Raw genomic sequence first — 15,570 nt, 5'->3', positions numbered from 1 at the left:
ATAATATATTATATATATTTATGTCTAAGTTTAAATCATAACACCTCATGTGGCAATGTGGTTAGTGTCTTCTTTTGTATAGATTTGATCCAGGTTCGAATCCCATATTTTACATCTATTTTTCTTAATTTTAGTTTAACGAGCCAATTTCGAGCCTAACACGAGCACGAATATTTAAATCGAGCCGAACACGAACACACTGTTCACGAGCCGATTTCGAACACGAGCTATTTCGAACGAGCCGAACACGAGCCAAGCCTGAGCTCGCTCAAGCTCGGCTTGTTTACAACCCTACTTGAGATAACCAAAGCTGATGGCAATCGTGCAAGTTCACTCGGCTGAGCCGGAACACGTGTCGACACCAGCTCCCTGTAGCCTGGCCAATGCCTTTAGAATTTATGTATCTAGCTTTCTGAGAAGCTCCAATATTTTATCTCTTGCACTATCACCATCTATTGACATCCTCAATCACATGGATTGCGTGAATTTAATCCTTCGTGCTTGTATGTTACGATCATGTTGGTTGATTGCGGGCTCTGCTTCGGCTCGAGTTCACCCACTTCTTCTTTGGTACTCCATTGTTCCTTCAGCCTCTGTCGTATGCTACCTTTTTTTTCCCATCACCTCACACATTGCAAAGTCGCAGCCCTTTTACACTGTTTCACGCATGACCCCAAAGCCTTTGATCACTTCGCTGCACAACCTGACACTAAATTCCAGGCTTCACTTCGTCTTCTCTATCACGGTAAATCACACTGATGGATCGGATTAGTCATCCTTCCTGCTTCTTCTCAGACCGCGCGCCTTCTTCTGCCGCAGACAACCGCACGAAGCCGCTCGTCTCATCGATCTTGTAGGTGCCGCGATTAGGTAGTTGCAGTGATCCCAACGGGGCCTCGCTGGGTAGCTCCAATCGCCACTTTATCGCTGCACCGCAAAGCTCCTAAGCAGGATCCCGTCGTTGCCTTCCCGGTTTCTGTAGTGGTGCTTCAGTCGCGATCATTCCCGCGATCCTTCCAACGGCGCAATCCCGTCCCACACGATCCTGTAGGCAATCTCTCTATTGCGATCCTTCACGATGCCATCCCGTCCCAGGCAACTTGGCGAAAGTGGTTGCGAGGTTTAGGGCTGAGTTTCTGATATCATATTGGAATATTTTTGCAATTAAATTTACTCATTTCATTAATATTTTGACTTATATAATCTTACAGCATGTACAAATAAATCGTTAGGTACTTTTATTTACAAATAGAACCCTACATTAGATTCATATCTCAACGATGTTAGAAATGATTTGCATAGAGATGAGTGATACCAACGTTATCACTAAGTGAGAAGATGTCAAGTTCAGGGAGTAAGAAACGAACCCAATAATGCTCAACATTAGCGCTTGAGAGAGAGATATTTAACATTGGCAGAGGGTAGGTTTTGGCCATGATACATGATGTAAGAACTTTTATGTTCACATATTTTTACACGATTACATTGGGTGCAATTATTTGCTTCTTTGCATTATCACGGTCCTTATGAATGGATAGACATGTCAAATCAAATAGCTAAGGGCATAAGTACATGCTAATGTAAAACTAGTAGGAACACCATTGATTTCCCATCTTCTAGCTTGAGTGGCTTTCTCATCAAAATTTTGTGATGTTATTTCTAAATCTTCATTCCAACTTCTAGTGTTTTATTATTTCCCCCATCCACGAAGATTGTATTTTGATGCATGAGGTAGTATCTTTAATTATTTTTATGCACTAGCAATTTATATGCTATTTTGTGCCGTGATTCAATCCAGGGCTTGAAATTAATTAAGATGGGCATAGACGGTTCGACGATGTAAATTAAATCTTCTATATTAACATTTAATTTAACAAATGAAAGAGTCACTATAAAACAAATTAAAACGACACAATTTAGAAGTATCTCATTATTGGTTGTCCCTGTCACCTATAAACATTTTGTCGTCTATCGCTCATGTTTTAATTTTTTAATTAAACCAGAAAAACTAGTTAAAATAACAGTGAATCAAACAAAGCTAGTGAATACTCATACGTCTAAAATACAATAATACAAGGAAATAGAATAATAGGCATGACATTTAAGTTTTTTTATAAATCAATGTAAATATTTGACATGTTATTCAGAGAGTTTATATCAATATCATATTAATATCATTTAATATCTATACAACCGTCACTGGAAGCACCATCTAGAAATTATATCATTTAAGGTAGTTCAATATCAATATCATTTTCCATTTATGTGCACTGATATATTTGTGTTCCACTACTAGTACCTTCAAATGGTGTTTCATCATAGTCAAACATGCATATCCAAATATACTATAAATCATTTTGTTTACATTCTAAATATCATCTAAATATCATCTAATATCTTTCTTTTATAACATGCATGTGTAATACATAAGTATAATTATGTAAATCATTCACATTCATTTCTACATAATCAAATTGAATAATGAGCTAGGAAAATTATATTCTAATTGCAGTAACAAGATATCTTGATTAATGCGGGTGATTTAGAAGAAATACAATATTATTATCATAATTTAGAAGTAAAATTGCTCATCCTGATGACTAATGACAATTAATTTATGCTTGAAATTGTCTTGATGTCACTTCATCTAAGTTTGAAACATAACATAACATGTTATTTAATTAATTTATTATTTTAATAAACCATTTAATCAAGTATTAAATTTTCTTAATATAATTTAGTATACTTTCTATTAAATAAATATATTATTATTATTATTACATTTTAATATTTAAATCTATTTAATAAATCTTGTCTCTGTCGAAACCCGCATGATCCAAATTTCGATATTATTATAGTGTTATTTACGAACTTCTGCCTGCGGCTTCTTTACCTGCAAGAGAGTGGCTCAGTTTGAAGAGATAATGTTGCATCCGGACTTCAGACAATTGACCACGTGGCAAGTAGGTGTTGTGAAATTTAGGGCGAAGAAAACACAAAATCGACATAAAACCAGAAGAATGCAGAGATTTACGAGTTTCGACAAGATGCCTACATCCTCAAGAGCGAGCAACGAGTTTCACTATTTCAAAGGAGTTATATACTCATAGGGTTGCACATCTATTTATAATAAAACCCACAGAAAAATTTACAAACACGCCCTCGTTCCCCCCAACTCATTAATCCAAGAGACAACTCTTCACACCAAGAGACATCTCTTCATTCGAGGAGACACACCTCTCCAAATCTAAGAGACTCCAAATTCCTGGTAAATGAGTCATATCTAACAGTAGACCCTACTGTAATACCCTGGTTAGTGTGATTTTTAAGAAGATGTGGGGCCCACTTGCTGCATGGCTAAACAAATTTGCATCCGGGGAGTCCGGATACAAAATTTTTCCAGTTCGAATGCTTCGGTTTTACCTTCCGCACAACTTTTCTTCTTCGACCTTCCGCTGGGGCACGATCGAAGCTCCTTCGCCTCCCCTTCGACTCAGTTCGACAGTAGCGCGATCCTCTGCTCCAGAGTTCGACTTCGGCTCCATGGTAAGTTGGTCTCCCTCTGCAATCGCTCACTTCCCTTCTATAAAAGGCCGAAATAACCTTCGGTTTCCCGATTCATCGCCTCATCTCCACTCTTCGTTCCCTCTTCCTCTCTTTGACTTCTCGATACTCTCATTTCTTCTCCCCCTTTCATTTCATTTGGCTCGACACCTCCCCTTTCACTTCCACAATTCTTTGCTTCCCTCCCCATAAACAAAACCGTTACATTTTGTCGTTTTATTTTGCATGCTTCAATATTTTGTTCCATCTTCACTGAATAGCACGTCTTCTTGGGTGAAATTTGCCGTCATTTGCTCTTATTGACTTGATCTTCATTGTTTGTGTCCAAATTAATATTTTTTTCAGGGGCAAAACGGGGACTTCTTATCAGAGGAGGAGATGTTTTGGAATGTTTAGCAGGCGTTAATATTGTGGCATTCGATAAAGTATGTTAGTTCAGGGTTGCCTTAAATTTTAGTGCAAAGGTTTTACTGTACCTTATGACGCATGAGTTTAATTTATCTTTCTATGCTCTTTTCTAAGTTTTGTTTAACATAAGTCACCATATTTTCGCCTTCTAGACTGGGACACTTACAGAAGGAAAGCCTGCAATTACAGCAATTGCTTCTTTGCTCTACAACGAAACTGAAATTCTTCGCCTAGCTGCTGCTGTGGAGAAAACGGCTTGTCATCCAATTGCAACTGCCATTTTAAACAAAGCTGAAGTTTTGAAGGTAGAAGTCCCCAGCACTAGCGGCCAGTTAACTGAACCTGGTTTTGGATCTGTGGCAGAGCTTGATGGATCTTTAGTTGCTGTTGGGAAAATGGATTGGGTTCATGAACGTTTTCAGAGTAAAATAGCTACTCATGACCTGATAGATCTCGAAAAGCGTTTAGGTCGCATTTCATCAAATAGAATACCATCATTGAATCAGCCGAGTTCAGTGGTTTATGTGGGCCGTGAAGGAGAGGGCATAATTGGTGCAATAGCAATATCTGATTCCCTTCGCCCTGATGCAAGTTCAACTGTGAAGAGGTACTACACTACAACAAAACAGCCACACCCACAATTTTGCTGCATTTTAATCTCTCATGTTCATAAGAAAATAATGTTAGAATTTAAGTTTGTTTCATTACATCAATGAATGCCACCTTTTCAACAAACAAGAGCATATTCCTTCTGAACTTCTCCATTTCGCTATTTATTTTTTAAAGGAATTAAGTGTCAAAATAGTCCTCAGTGTTTACATGGGACAGGTTTAGTCCTAGAGTTTATAAAAGTGTCAAATTAGTCCGCAAGTCTCTTTAAATTGAGGCTGAAATAGTCCTCTGTTGGGACTGTTTCAGCCCATATTAAAAGATTCTCGGGAATTAAATTAACAGTTTTTCTTTAAAGAATTATCTCTGTTTATATTCTTAAGATCTTTATTTTTGAAAAAGAAAAGCTATTTTTATTAAATTACCAGTGATTTTCCTCACTCTTTTTCCCTTTGAACTGTTAAGGCTCCAAGAGAAGGGAATCAAAACTGTCCTCTTATCAGGAGACAGGGAAGAGGCAGTGTCTGCTGTGGGAAGGATGGTTGGAATTGAATCATTTAGGGCATCTGTAACTCCCCAACAAAAGTATGATTTCATATCAAGCTTGCAAGCTGAAGGAAAACATGTTGCAATGGTAAATAAATCCTATTGTTCGCCACTATTGGCTGGTTTGTTCTTACCACATAGTTGTCTGCATGCTGAAGTTCTGCGATTTCTTATGCAATGTAATTAAATTTCGAAAGAAGGCCATACTTCGATTAGAATATAATTGTATGAGATTATCCATTTATTCTCTATTCTCTTATTCGTTAAGGTTGGGGATGGCATAAATGATGCACCATCTTTAGCACTTGCTGATGTTGGAGTTGCTTTGCCAATTGATTCCAAAGAGAACGCAGCATCCGATGCGGCTTCTGTAATACTTCTGGGAAACAGACTTTCTCAGGTAATTAATATTCAAATTTTCTTTTAGAAATCTTTTATACTTACGATTGCTTGTGCATTAGTTGTATTCATTATTCATGCATCAAATTAACCATATTCATTATTATAAACTTTATTGGAACCTTCTTAACTCTTTATTTTTAAGTGGTGGATATAGTTTTGATGAAAGGATCACAACTTAACTTCAAATTTCAGCTCCTTTTGTTTTTGTTTTTTTTTTTTTCTATATAGGATCATGGGTTTCTTCGCCGTGAAATAGAAGTCACCTGTGCAATATAATTTTATGGAATTTATTAGTATTTTAAATAGCAATTTTCTTTCAAACATTGCAAGAGAAAATTCAGCTGTGGTGGAATGATTACTACAAGCTCAATATGTTATAGTCTAAACGGAATGATATTTACCTTCAAAATATTTGGATTATTAAAGAAGCTTGGTTTGTTCTTACCTCCATTTTTTTTATAGGAAATATGAGAGTAAAATATATTGAAAATAAGATAAATAAAAATTTAAGTATTAGAATGGAGGATGAAGGTTTACAAAGCGCCAACGTTAGAAATCAAAAGGGCCAACGTTAACATGAGTTTGCAAAATAGATTCAACACTTCCCCAAGAAAAATGGCGGATGAAGATTTACAAAGCGAGAGCCAATATTTTTTATGAGTATAGTGATAATGAAGACTATTATAATTTGCACGTATACTATTGATCAGATTAATGAAGATTTTGTTTTTGATTTGCCTTTTTTTTTTGGCAGATTGTTGAAGCCGTAGATCTTGCTCGAGCAACTATTTCAAAAGTGCATCAGAATTTAGCATGGGCTGTGGCATACAATCTTGTTGCCATACCCATTGCTGCAGGAATACTACTCCCACAGTTTGATTTTGCTATGACACCATCACTTTCAGGTGAACCGTAAATTAATGGAAGATTTACATACATGACACAATCAATTCTTATCATCTTATGTATTTACATATATAACACCTTAATTTTGATATTTACATTATTATCACTTCGCCTGTGTATGACATGATGTACTTCACTTTAAAACGTTGGTAATAGTGGCATTTTTTATGTGATATTGAATATTTGAGTGTTAGAAATGTAAAAATCAAAGTTTAGGCGTTTTGCATTTAAATTTATAAGAATTGTATGGTATGTTTCTGAATTTGTATCCACTCGTAATTGATGAATGAAATATATATAGATTTCATAGAGTTTTATTTTATTTATTTTACAGGAGGGTTAATGGCCTTGAGCTCCATCTTCGTTGTCACTAATTCTCTGCTTCTAAGGCTGCAGTTAAATGTTGGGAAGAGGGAACTGCGCTGACTAAAGAAAAGATGGTTCTTTTGATTTCCCTCTCAATTCTTTCCACATTGTATATTAACTTCTCTGTATTAACTAGTTTTCATTATTCGCTTGCTTTGCCTATTTAATCACTTTAAATATTTGAATAATATCAAATATATCAATTATTCTTCATTAATGCTTCCATATACTCCATGGTTTCCCAACAAATGCTACAAAAATATATGTAGCACTGAGGACTAATCTGCATCAACAACTAAGATCTACACATCATTAGCCCTGAAACCCAAAATTATAAATATCACAAGTTCTTATGAGAGTGGAGCTGGTGAGTAAAGATATGGAAAGTGAAATCATGGCGAGTGCACATAAACATTGTAATAGAAAAATAGAGGCATTAGCATGCATGCCACATGGTCCTTGTGTATTTACATATTACATCTAAATTTTCTTTTTATTACTTTTATAGCACTCAAATCTTCCCTACCACATTAAAAATGTCACAATAGTTAATTCATGCATGGATAAGATGGTATGAATGTAAAAATAAAATATTTGTTTCTCCATACAGTTACTCTCCCGTAGAGACTAAAAATTATCTAAATTGCATATTGTGCTTGAGGCATGATCCTTAACCGGTCCGTGAAGCCAACAGGGAAAAATATTACATCAGTACTACGCACGTAGAGTAACATGCGTAGCCAATGAAATCATGCCTCGACACCCGCGCGATAGAGAAAAAAAAAATGGCGCAGTAACACGGAGAATATTCTCTCCCACGTTATTAATGTGTTATTGTGTGTTATTCATGTGTTATTCATGTGTTATTGTGATGTGTTATTGTGTCCTGGGAATATTCCTTGTGTTATAATAACACAATAACACATGAATAACACATGAATAACACATGAATAACACAATAACACATGAATGACACGGGGGAAAATATTCCCCCGTGTTACTGCGCCGTTTTTTTCTCTGTCGGGAATATTTCCCGTGTTATTTAGGTGTTATTGTGTTATTCATGTGTTATTTTATTCTAAGAATATTCTTGGTGTTATAATAACACAATAACACATCAATAACACGCAATAACACATCAATAATGCGGGAGGGAATATTCTGTGTTACTGCGACGTTTTTTTTTTCTCTATTGCGTGGGGTCTCGTGATGTCCTCGAAAGCGACGGCCACGTTACTTCTACGTGCGTAGTACTGATGTAATATTTTTTCAACCAACACTTATAAATTGATTATATTTTGTTACATTATAACAATTCATTAAGGGTCAGAATGACAAAAAAAATGTATTTAAATTATTAGAATTTAGTAAATCCAGATTTAGTAAGTTGCAGAAGGGCTAAATAAAAAAAAATTTAGTAAATCATTTAGATACTGTGAAACTGTTTTGCAACTTATGTGAGGATTTAGAAGTTTTTTAGGTTTGTTATGATAAAAATTAATTACTTAATTTAATTTAATTTTTTTCTTTCTGATTATACTAATTAATAATTCATTATTCATTAATTATCACAAAAGTTATTAATTATTTATTTAACAGTTATTTAACATTAATCAATTATTGATTTATTAGTGGTTAATTATGTTAATTAAGAATGTATTTTATATTGATGAACTACTAAATAATTTAAATTTAAAATGCATTTGTTTTGTTAAATAGTTACATATAAATTTTTCTAATCATAATTAGGTTGATAACATATTAATTAAAAAAGCTATTAACTAATTTAATTAATAAAATTAACTGCAATAAAACCAAATTAAAGCAACAATCCCCCCTTATTAATTTATTAGCGGTTCATTATGTTAATTAAAAATGTATTTTATATTGATTAACTACTAAATAATTTAAATTTAAAAATGTATTTTTTTATTAAATTGTTACATATAAATTTTTATAATCATAATTAGCTTGATAAAATATTAATTAAAAAAACTATTAACTAATTTAATTAATAAAATTAACTGCAATAAAACCAAATTAAAGCCCCCCCCCCCCCCCCCGCCCCCTGCCTGGTGACCTAATCCTCGCGATACAGTCGCAATTAGAGCCAAACTCCCCTCTTTCTTCTCCTCCCACACTCCTACCCGAAACCATGGAGGGAGACGGAGGCACCTTTATTTTCGCTTGAATCTTCCAAATCTGGTATTTGCGTCTGAAATCAGTCAAATCCGGATTTCTGAAATCCGCGCGGCTTTATTTTGTCCAAACTGACGGTCTGGCAGGATTTAGGTCAAATTCAGGTTAAAATCTTGCCCTAAATCTGTTACCAGTAAATTGTTTGAATATCCAACACAAGAATGCCGGATTCGAAAGCAGAGCAAATCAGCGGACAAGACAGCGCCAAGATGGACGACGCGGGCGGTGCCGCCGCCGGAAGAGAGCTGGAGGCCGACGAGCCTCGAGATGCGCGTGTCGTACGAGAGCTTTTGAGGTCGATGGGGATCACGGAGAGGCATTATGAGCCTCGGGTTTTGCATCAGTTTCTCGAGCTATGTTACCGGTACGTCGTGGACGTGCTCTCCGACGCTCAGGTCTACGCCGAACATGCCGGGAAGACTAACATCGACCCCGATGACGTTCGCCTCGCGATTCAATCTAAGATCAATTTTTCCTTCTCGCAGCCCCCATCCCGCGAGGTATGTTTCCACTTGCAACGTAGTAAAAGACCGATGATGTTGATTCTTTGGGTAAATTTTGTTTGTGGAGGAAGGGTAACTCGGCAGTGGGTGGACTGCAATGACTAGTGTTTAGGGCTGATGTTTTACCAAGAAGTAGTTTACACGGCAGTGGCTTTTTATACTCTTCAGTTGTTGGAAAAAAGAAGGGCATGGGAGCGTGAGCTTAGTTGGCTTAGTTTGCTTGGAGGGATGAACACTGGTGGCAAAAATTCAGCTCACTGTACTGATGCTAAAAGTTTAAGCTAATGGAAATTCCTATTGTTAGAGATGAGGGTTAACTCCATTGACATGCATCCTGCATGGGTGTCTCCCTTGGGCGGATCTAGTGCGATGGCAGCAAGGCCATAAGCCTCTTCTGGCTTGAGCCTACCCCAATATATTCTTTGATTGGGCGACGCAGCCTTGTTCTCAACATGCGCTTTATTTTAAGACTTGGGATCAAACATTTGGAAGAAATAGAAACTAAGCAGATAGAGAAATTGCAAACATATATTTGTCATAATCTTAGAGGGACGATTAGAGTCTAGAGAATTTTCTATCTGGCTATTGATGTTTCAACAGCTTGCAACTAGTAGAATTTTGAATTGTTTTTAAGATAATAAACCTTAATTTTATTATAGCATCCCTGCCAAAAATATTTCTTCGGTTTTCCTTCAAGTTATCCCTTGAAGTTTGATCAATAAAACCAGTTAGCATTCATGGGAGAGAAAAATTACATGAAATTGATAGCACTGATTGAGCAATGCAATAATATATAGTCTAAAAGCTTAAAGTAATACATAAGAGCCTTAAATTATACTCATAATTTGATTCTTGTTTCATATCCATTATTCAGAGTTCAGCTCTTGTTTGATATAAATTGTGAAATTGTGCTCCACTCAAGTGTGGATCTTAAAATAGGTTCAGTGTCATTGAATGGAAAGAATGGGATATGTAAGGTTCAACTAATTTTAGCCTCTAGAGGCTCGAAGGGGTTGGCTTAATCTGACGGCTGATTCATCCAATTTGCTTCTCATACTTTATTTGGCATTTTGTTATGCAAACATAATGCTCTATCATTTCAAATTTGAAGAAATATAAATAAAAAATGTTTGTGAATTTGGCTGTTGCTTACCTTTAAGTTGTTGAATTCAAATGAACACGAAGAAGAGATTTGTAATACTGCCGGAGCATGAAAAATTATTTTATTTATTTATTACTTATTTTGTGAATATAGGAGATTAACGACCTGCAACCGTTCACTTCTGAAAGAAACGAGTAAGAGCCATAAAAACTTTACCCTTATCAAGATGAGGTATACTGAAAACAAAACCAGAAAAGAAACTGGGTAAGAAAGGTGGCTGAATAAAGTAATACAGCCCTCTCCAAGCCATCTGAACTCATTCTATAGTAGTAACTGAAAACAATAGAACCATTCAAAACACTCCACAGCCATTTGGAAACTTGTGTGCTACTAACACCATGTAGAGACCAGTACAAGTCTCCAAAGCAGAATCTTTCTAGCATCTCAAGTCACTTAGCTTTCAAGTCAACCATGTTATAATTGACAATAAAATGCTGAAATTGGTTCCTCTACTATTTAGGATATGTTCATCTTGGCATTGTAGTTTTGCTTATCTTCAATTTGGGCTCTTAATTATCAAATTTGACTATTTTTGTGCTTAATATGATTCTTTGGTCTCTCAACTTGACTTTTTTGATAAGTTGCCGAAGCAAATTGGATAATAAGAAAAGTCGAGGGTCAAAATGAGCATATCTTAATAGTGTAGAGACAAACTTTGATCTTTTTTATTTATGAAAAATGAAGCAATTGGCTTTACTTCTGCAAATATTATTGGATTTTGCAACCCCTAAAGTATGAATACCTTTTTTTTCATATGAGAAATACCTATTTGTTGACTATAAGTGTCAGAAGGGCAAAGAATTTTCTTGACACTTAATCTGCAACATAGTCAATAGCAACATTACCTTCTCTCCCAATATTGTTAATTTTGTAATTGACAGAAGACATCAATTTTTTGGCCGTTCTAACAAGTTTAAAATAAATCCATTACCAGCTTTCATGATTATGTAATATGTTATTGAAGTTATCATTCTTCCTCTAGAAACACATAAGAATACTCTTTCTAGTCATTCTCTAATCATTTTATAATTCCATTTGAATTTATAGCCACAACACTCAGACGTCAATGCCATGGTCCAAAATAATCTTAGCAAAGTCTTTCAAAGGGACCGTGGTTAGGGGGATTCCCACTAAATTTTTCATAGCCATGTAACACGATATTAAAATGAAACCCAACCATCTATGGATTCTTAAGACTTAAAAAAATATCTCTTTTAACTGTTTCCATACACATTTCATAGTATTTCTTTAGCAGTGTGCATGAATATAAATGCCAGGGATAGAAGTAGAATCATTAGCAGCTATCACATTGAAAAATTGGTGATCCGTGAAGCACACACATTTATCACGCAAGTATACGTGTCAATCAACTAGTATATGATTATGAGTCCGTGTATCGATCTCACGAGGAATGTGTCAATTCTCAAATAAGTCGAAGTACTGACTCACTAATCCTAAGTTTAGTTCAAAATGATGATTTTTTGAGATTTTTGAAATATCTAAAATTTTAATTTCGAAAAACAAGGCTGGCGCTAAGTGAGATATGTTTTAAATAGGTTTGAAATAACTACCTTGAATTGGGTCAATGAATTCTTGATTCCTCAAAGATATTTTTTTATTATAATTGTCAATCGAAGTCTTTTACTTCTTGCTTTTTTTTTTCAAGATATAACAAGTATTGGAACACCATATTATATTTAGATTCTCCTAACCCTGTAAGAATTCTCAGGCATACACAATGCCCAATAGGTTTGCAAGAATTTACTGGAAATATTCATATTCGACTAAACTCTTATGTTTTAACCCAATTGTGCTTCTAGTCCTCTTCCAACAGTCCTATATTACAACTAATTTTAACTATCCAAAAGGCCAATTTAAATGTAAATTAAGTTTGAAATGTTAAAACAATAACTTGAAATCATATGAAAGTTTAGAACTTCTAACATGGATTCATTTAGTTTTCAAAGAAGTTTAACCCAAGAGAGCATACGAGTTTAAATGCTTCGCATGATTTTGAAATAAAATATTTTCTTTATTAAAAGGATTAAAACCAATGATACAAATTGAAGAAATAAAAATTAGGTTTTGATGTATTCCTTGTTTTCAAGTCTTTATCTCCACCAAAGTTATCCCTCACTTAGTTATAACTTGCTCTCATACTCACTCTAAATGAAAAGAAAAATACTCTCACAACAACAGGTGGTTATCTATAGCATGAAGCTATCAAAGAGTCGCCTTTTTTTTCTGTTCGCATACGACCAAATTGTAATTAATTAGTTTTGTGGAACTTACTTATAATATAGTTAACCCTAACATAACTAAGACTGAAGAATGTGTTGTCGGGAATGATTCATATGCTTTAATTGTTCCAGTTGTTCCCTCTAGAAAAACTTACAATCGGCCAATCTGAATTTTGGTGCCATTTGGATTTGCATAATTGCAGTTGACTCTAATGCTAACAATTTCATTAATAGATGCAAATAACTCCTTATACACTCTTATACCACTTCTGTTTTCTTTCTTTTCTTATTATTTTTTTTTTTTTGTTTTTGGTTTGTGAAGAGAAAAATGGTCTAAAAAACTTATTGCACAAGATAATAGAAAATGTCTAGTCAGCTGTTTTTCAAGGAATTTTCTTACAGCACGCTAGAGAATCTTTATTTATACCTCCGTAGATTAGGTAAACTTGTCTAATGATAAATTAATGTGAGTTAGACCTTCGCCCATACTTATCTTTGTACCAGTTCCAGTGGTTAGTTACTGATACTGCCAATGATTAGTTTCAAATACTCTCTTTATGACATGACAATTGTCCGTTAAGTAGCATATCATGGTGTCCTGGAGATATTTTGTTGGTAATGGATGTTACCAAGAGGGAAAACAGATGTTCAATGTAACTCTTTTATCTTGTCCTGTACTTCATAATACTTTTCATTAGTAGCTCTGTAATATGATAGGAAGATTTACACAGATACCAGTCAATTCCTATTTATTTACATGTCTAAAACCTAAACATCAATTTTTACTATCATACCACCCTACCTATGCATGAAAAAGTGTATTTTTCTTTCTTTAAGTTAAAATGGTGGTATTTCTAACGTGATATGAAACATTTGGGTAGAATAAATGTAAAAAATAAGTTTCGGTGTTAAATATGTAAATACATAGGAATTGAGTGGTATGTATGTAAACACTCCAGCTTAAATCACAGCTTCAAGTGCTTCAAAACGACCATTTGTAGTGCCAGCACTTTCCAGAACAGTACTCCCAATTCTGGAAATGACCCTCGTTATCACTTCTATTTTGTGCTAATTTACTTTTTACACCAACATAATCTGATAAATAGCTATTCATTAAGATTCTTTGTTTAATAAGTAAATTTATATATCCATTATGTTCTATTCCAAAAATTTCTTCATTCTTGAGTAGCTTTGTAAATTCCTGGTGGCACACTCTTCTCCAGGTTCTTCTTGAACTGGCTCGCAACCGAAACAAGACACCATTGCCCAAGACAATTGCACCGCCGGGTTCGATCCCACTTCCACCTGAGCAGGACACCCTCGTCACCCCCAATTATCAACTGTTAATTCCTAGAAAGCAACCTGCACAGATTGAAGAGACTGAGGATGAAGATGGTCCGAATCCCAACCCTAACCCTAGCCCTAACCCTAACCCTAACCCCAGCTTGTCTGTTGAACAAAGGACAGATGCTGAGCAGCAGCAAATGCAAGCGGTTCCTCAGAGAGTTTCATTCCCTCTTGCCTCTTCTGCTGCTGCGCCTGCAGCTAAGCGTCAGAGGGTTTGAGCTATGGTACCTGTGTTTGTTTTTACTGGACATAATTCGGGTCATGATATCTTAATTTTGGATGTATGTCTTTATTTGTAATGACTAAAAATTTGATTATTACATCATTTCTTTTTTTCCTTTTTAATCCTTTTTTTGTATGATTTGATGAGTTATTTGCACACTTGGGTGGTGTTTTCATAGAAATTTGTATTATGATGTTATTATTTTGCACTATAATTTATAAAAAATTATAATAATATTCATTTTCATTCTATATTATGCTATAATTGAATATGCTATAATGTAATATTAATATGTATATTAATCTAATTTGTTTTTTTGTGTTACTTCTTAATTTAAATAAATTAGTTCCTTATACTTATTTATATTATCTGAGTTTATAAGAAAAATATAATTTATGTTTTGTTTTATTTGATTGGTGTAAAATATTTGAGTATTAATTTAAAATTTATTTTATTGTTTATTTGTTTTGATTTATAATATTAATAATTTTATATTAAAATGGTATTCATTACTTTGTTATAGTGTGTGTGAGAGAGAGAAAACTTGTCTTTATAGGTCTTTTTGGGGGTGGTTGCAACTTATTATAACGTTGTTGCGCAGCAGTTGCATCAATAAGTTGTTGCGCAGCAGTTGCATCAATAAGTTGCTGCACAGAAGTCATTACGGGGAAGTTGTGTGTATGTTTGTTTGGTGTAATTGTGCAACTATTGTGTTGTGGTTGTTTATGCTAAAATAACTTTTATGTCTCTGTATTAATGTGTTGTTTATAACAGAATTAGTCATGGTTACCCATTTCAAACATAAAAAATAAATATGTTGTTTGAATATTATCTAATAAAAATTGTCACCTCACTAAATATCGAATAACATAACAATCAAAATTTAAAATAAAACAATTAAAATAACAATTAATATCACCAACACAACATTGCTTCATCACAACCAACCGACTGCCATGAACACAACATTACAACTATCACACCACCACCACCACATCATCAACGCTGATATACCGCTAACACAATATTATCACAACCAAGACACAAAACGACAACACAACCACCACCACCACATCATCAATACCAACACCCCCT

At 34.6% G+C, this 15,570-nt stretch overlaps 2 protein-coding genes across 2 annotated transcripts in view; both read left to right on the top strand.

Moving 5' to 3' along the window:
• Nucleotides 1–7,026, top strand: part of LOC110025803 (copper-transporting ATPase PAA2, chloroplastic) — a 59,028-nt gene extending 52,002 nt beyond the window's left edge. Inside the window, exons 12-17 of the mRNA XM_020726461.1 lie at nucleotides 3,910–3,989; nucleotides 4,125–4,579; nucleotides 5,047–5,215; nucleotides 5,396–5,527; nucleotides 6,284–6,434; nucleotides 6,770–7,026. Coding sequence (XP_020582120.1) covers nucleotides 3,910–3,989; nucleotides 4,125–4,579; nucleotides 5,047–5,215; nucleotides 5,396–5,527; nucleotides 6,284–6,434; nucleotides 6,770–6,861 — 1,079 coding nt within the window. The 3' untranslated portion in view covers nucleotides 6,862–7,026. The remainder of the gene's footprint in view (nucleotides 1–3,909; nucleotides 3,990–4,124; nucleotides 4,580–5,046; nucleotides 5,216–5,395; nucleotides 5,528–6,283; nucleotides 6,435–6,769) is intronic.
• A 1,844-nt stretch (nucleotides 7,027–8,870) lies between these two features.
• Nucleotides 8,871–14,597, top strand: LOC110025797 (transcription initiation factor TFIID subunit 9). Its single transcript, XM_020726454.1, has 2 exons — nucleotides 8,871–9,500; nucleotides 14,129–14,597. The coding sequence occupies exons 1-2, from the start codon at nucleotides 9,162–9,164 to the stop codon at nucleotides 14,468–14,470; spliced, it is 681 nt and encodes a 226-aa protein (XP_020582113.1). The 5' UTR covers nucleotides 8,871–9,161; the 3' UTR covers nucleotides 14,471–14,597.
• The last annotated feature ends 973 nt before the right edge of the window (nucleotides 14,598–15,570 follow it).

Source organism: Phalaenopsis equestris, unplaced genomic scaffold, assembly GCF_001263595.1.
Source record: "Phalaenopsis equestris unplaced genomic scaffold, ASM126359v1 Scaffold000333, whole genome shotgun sequence".
Taxonomy (NCBI): domain Eukaryota; kingdom Viridiplantae; phylum Streptophyta; class Magnoliopsida; order Asparagales; family Orchidaceae; genus Phalaenopsis; species Phalaenopsis equestris.
This window is presented reverse-complemented; position numbering and strand designations above follow the sequence as displayed.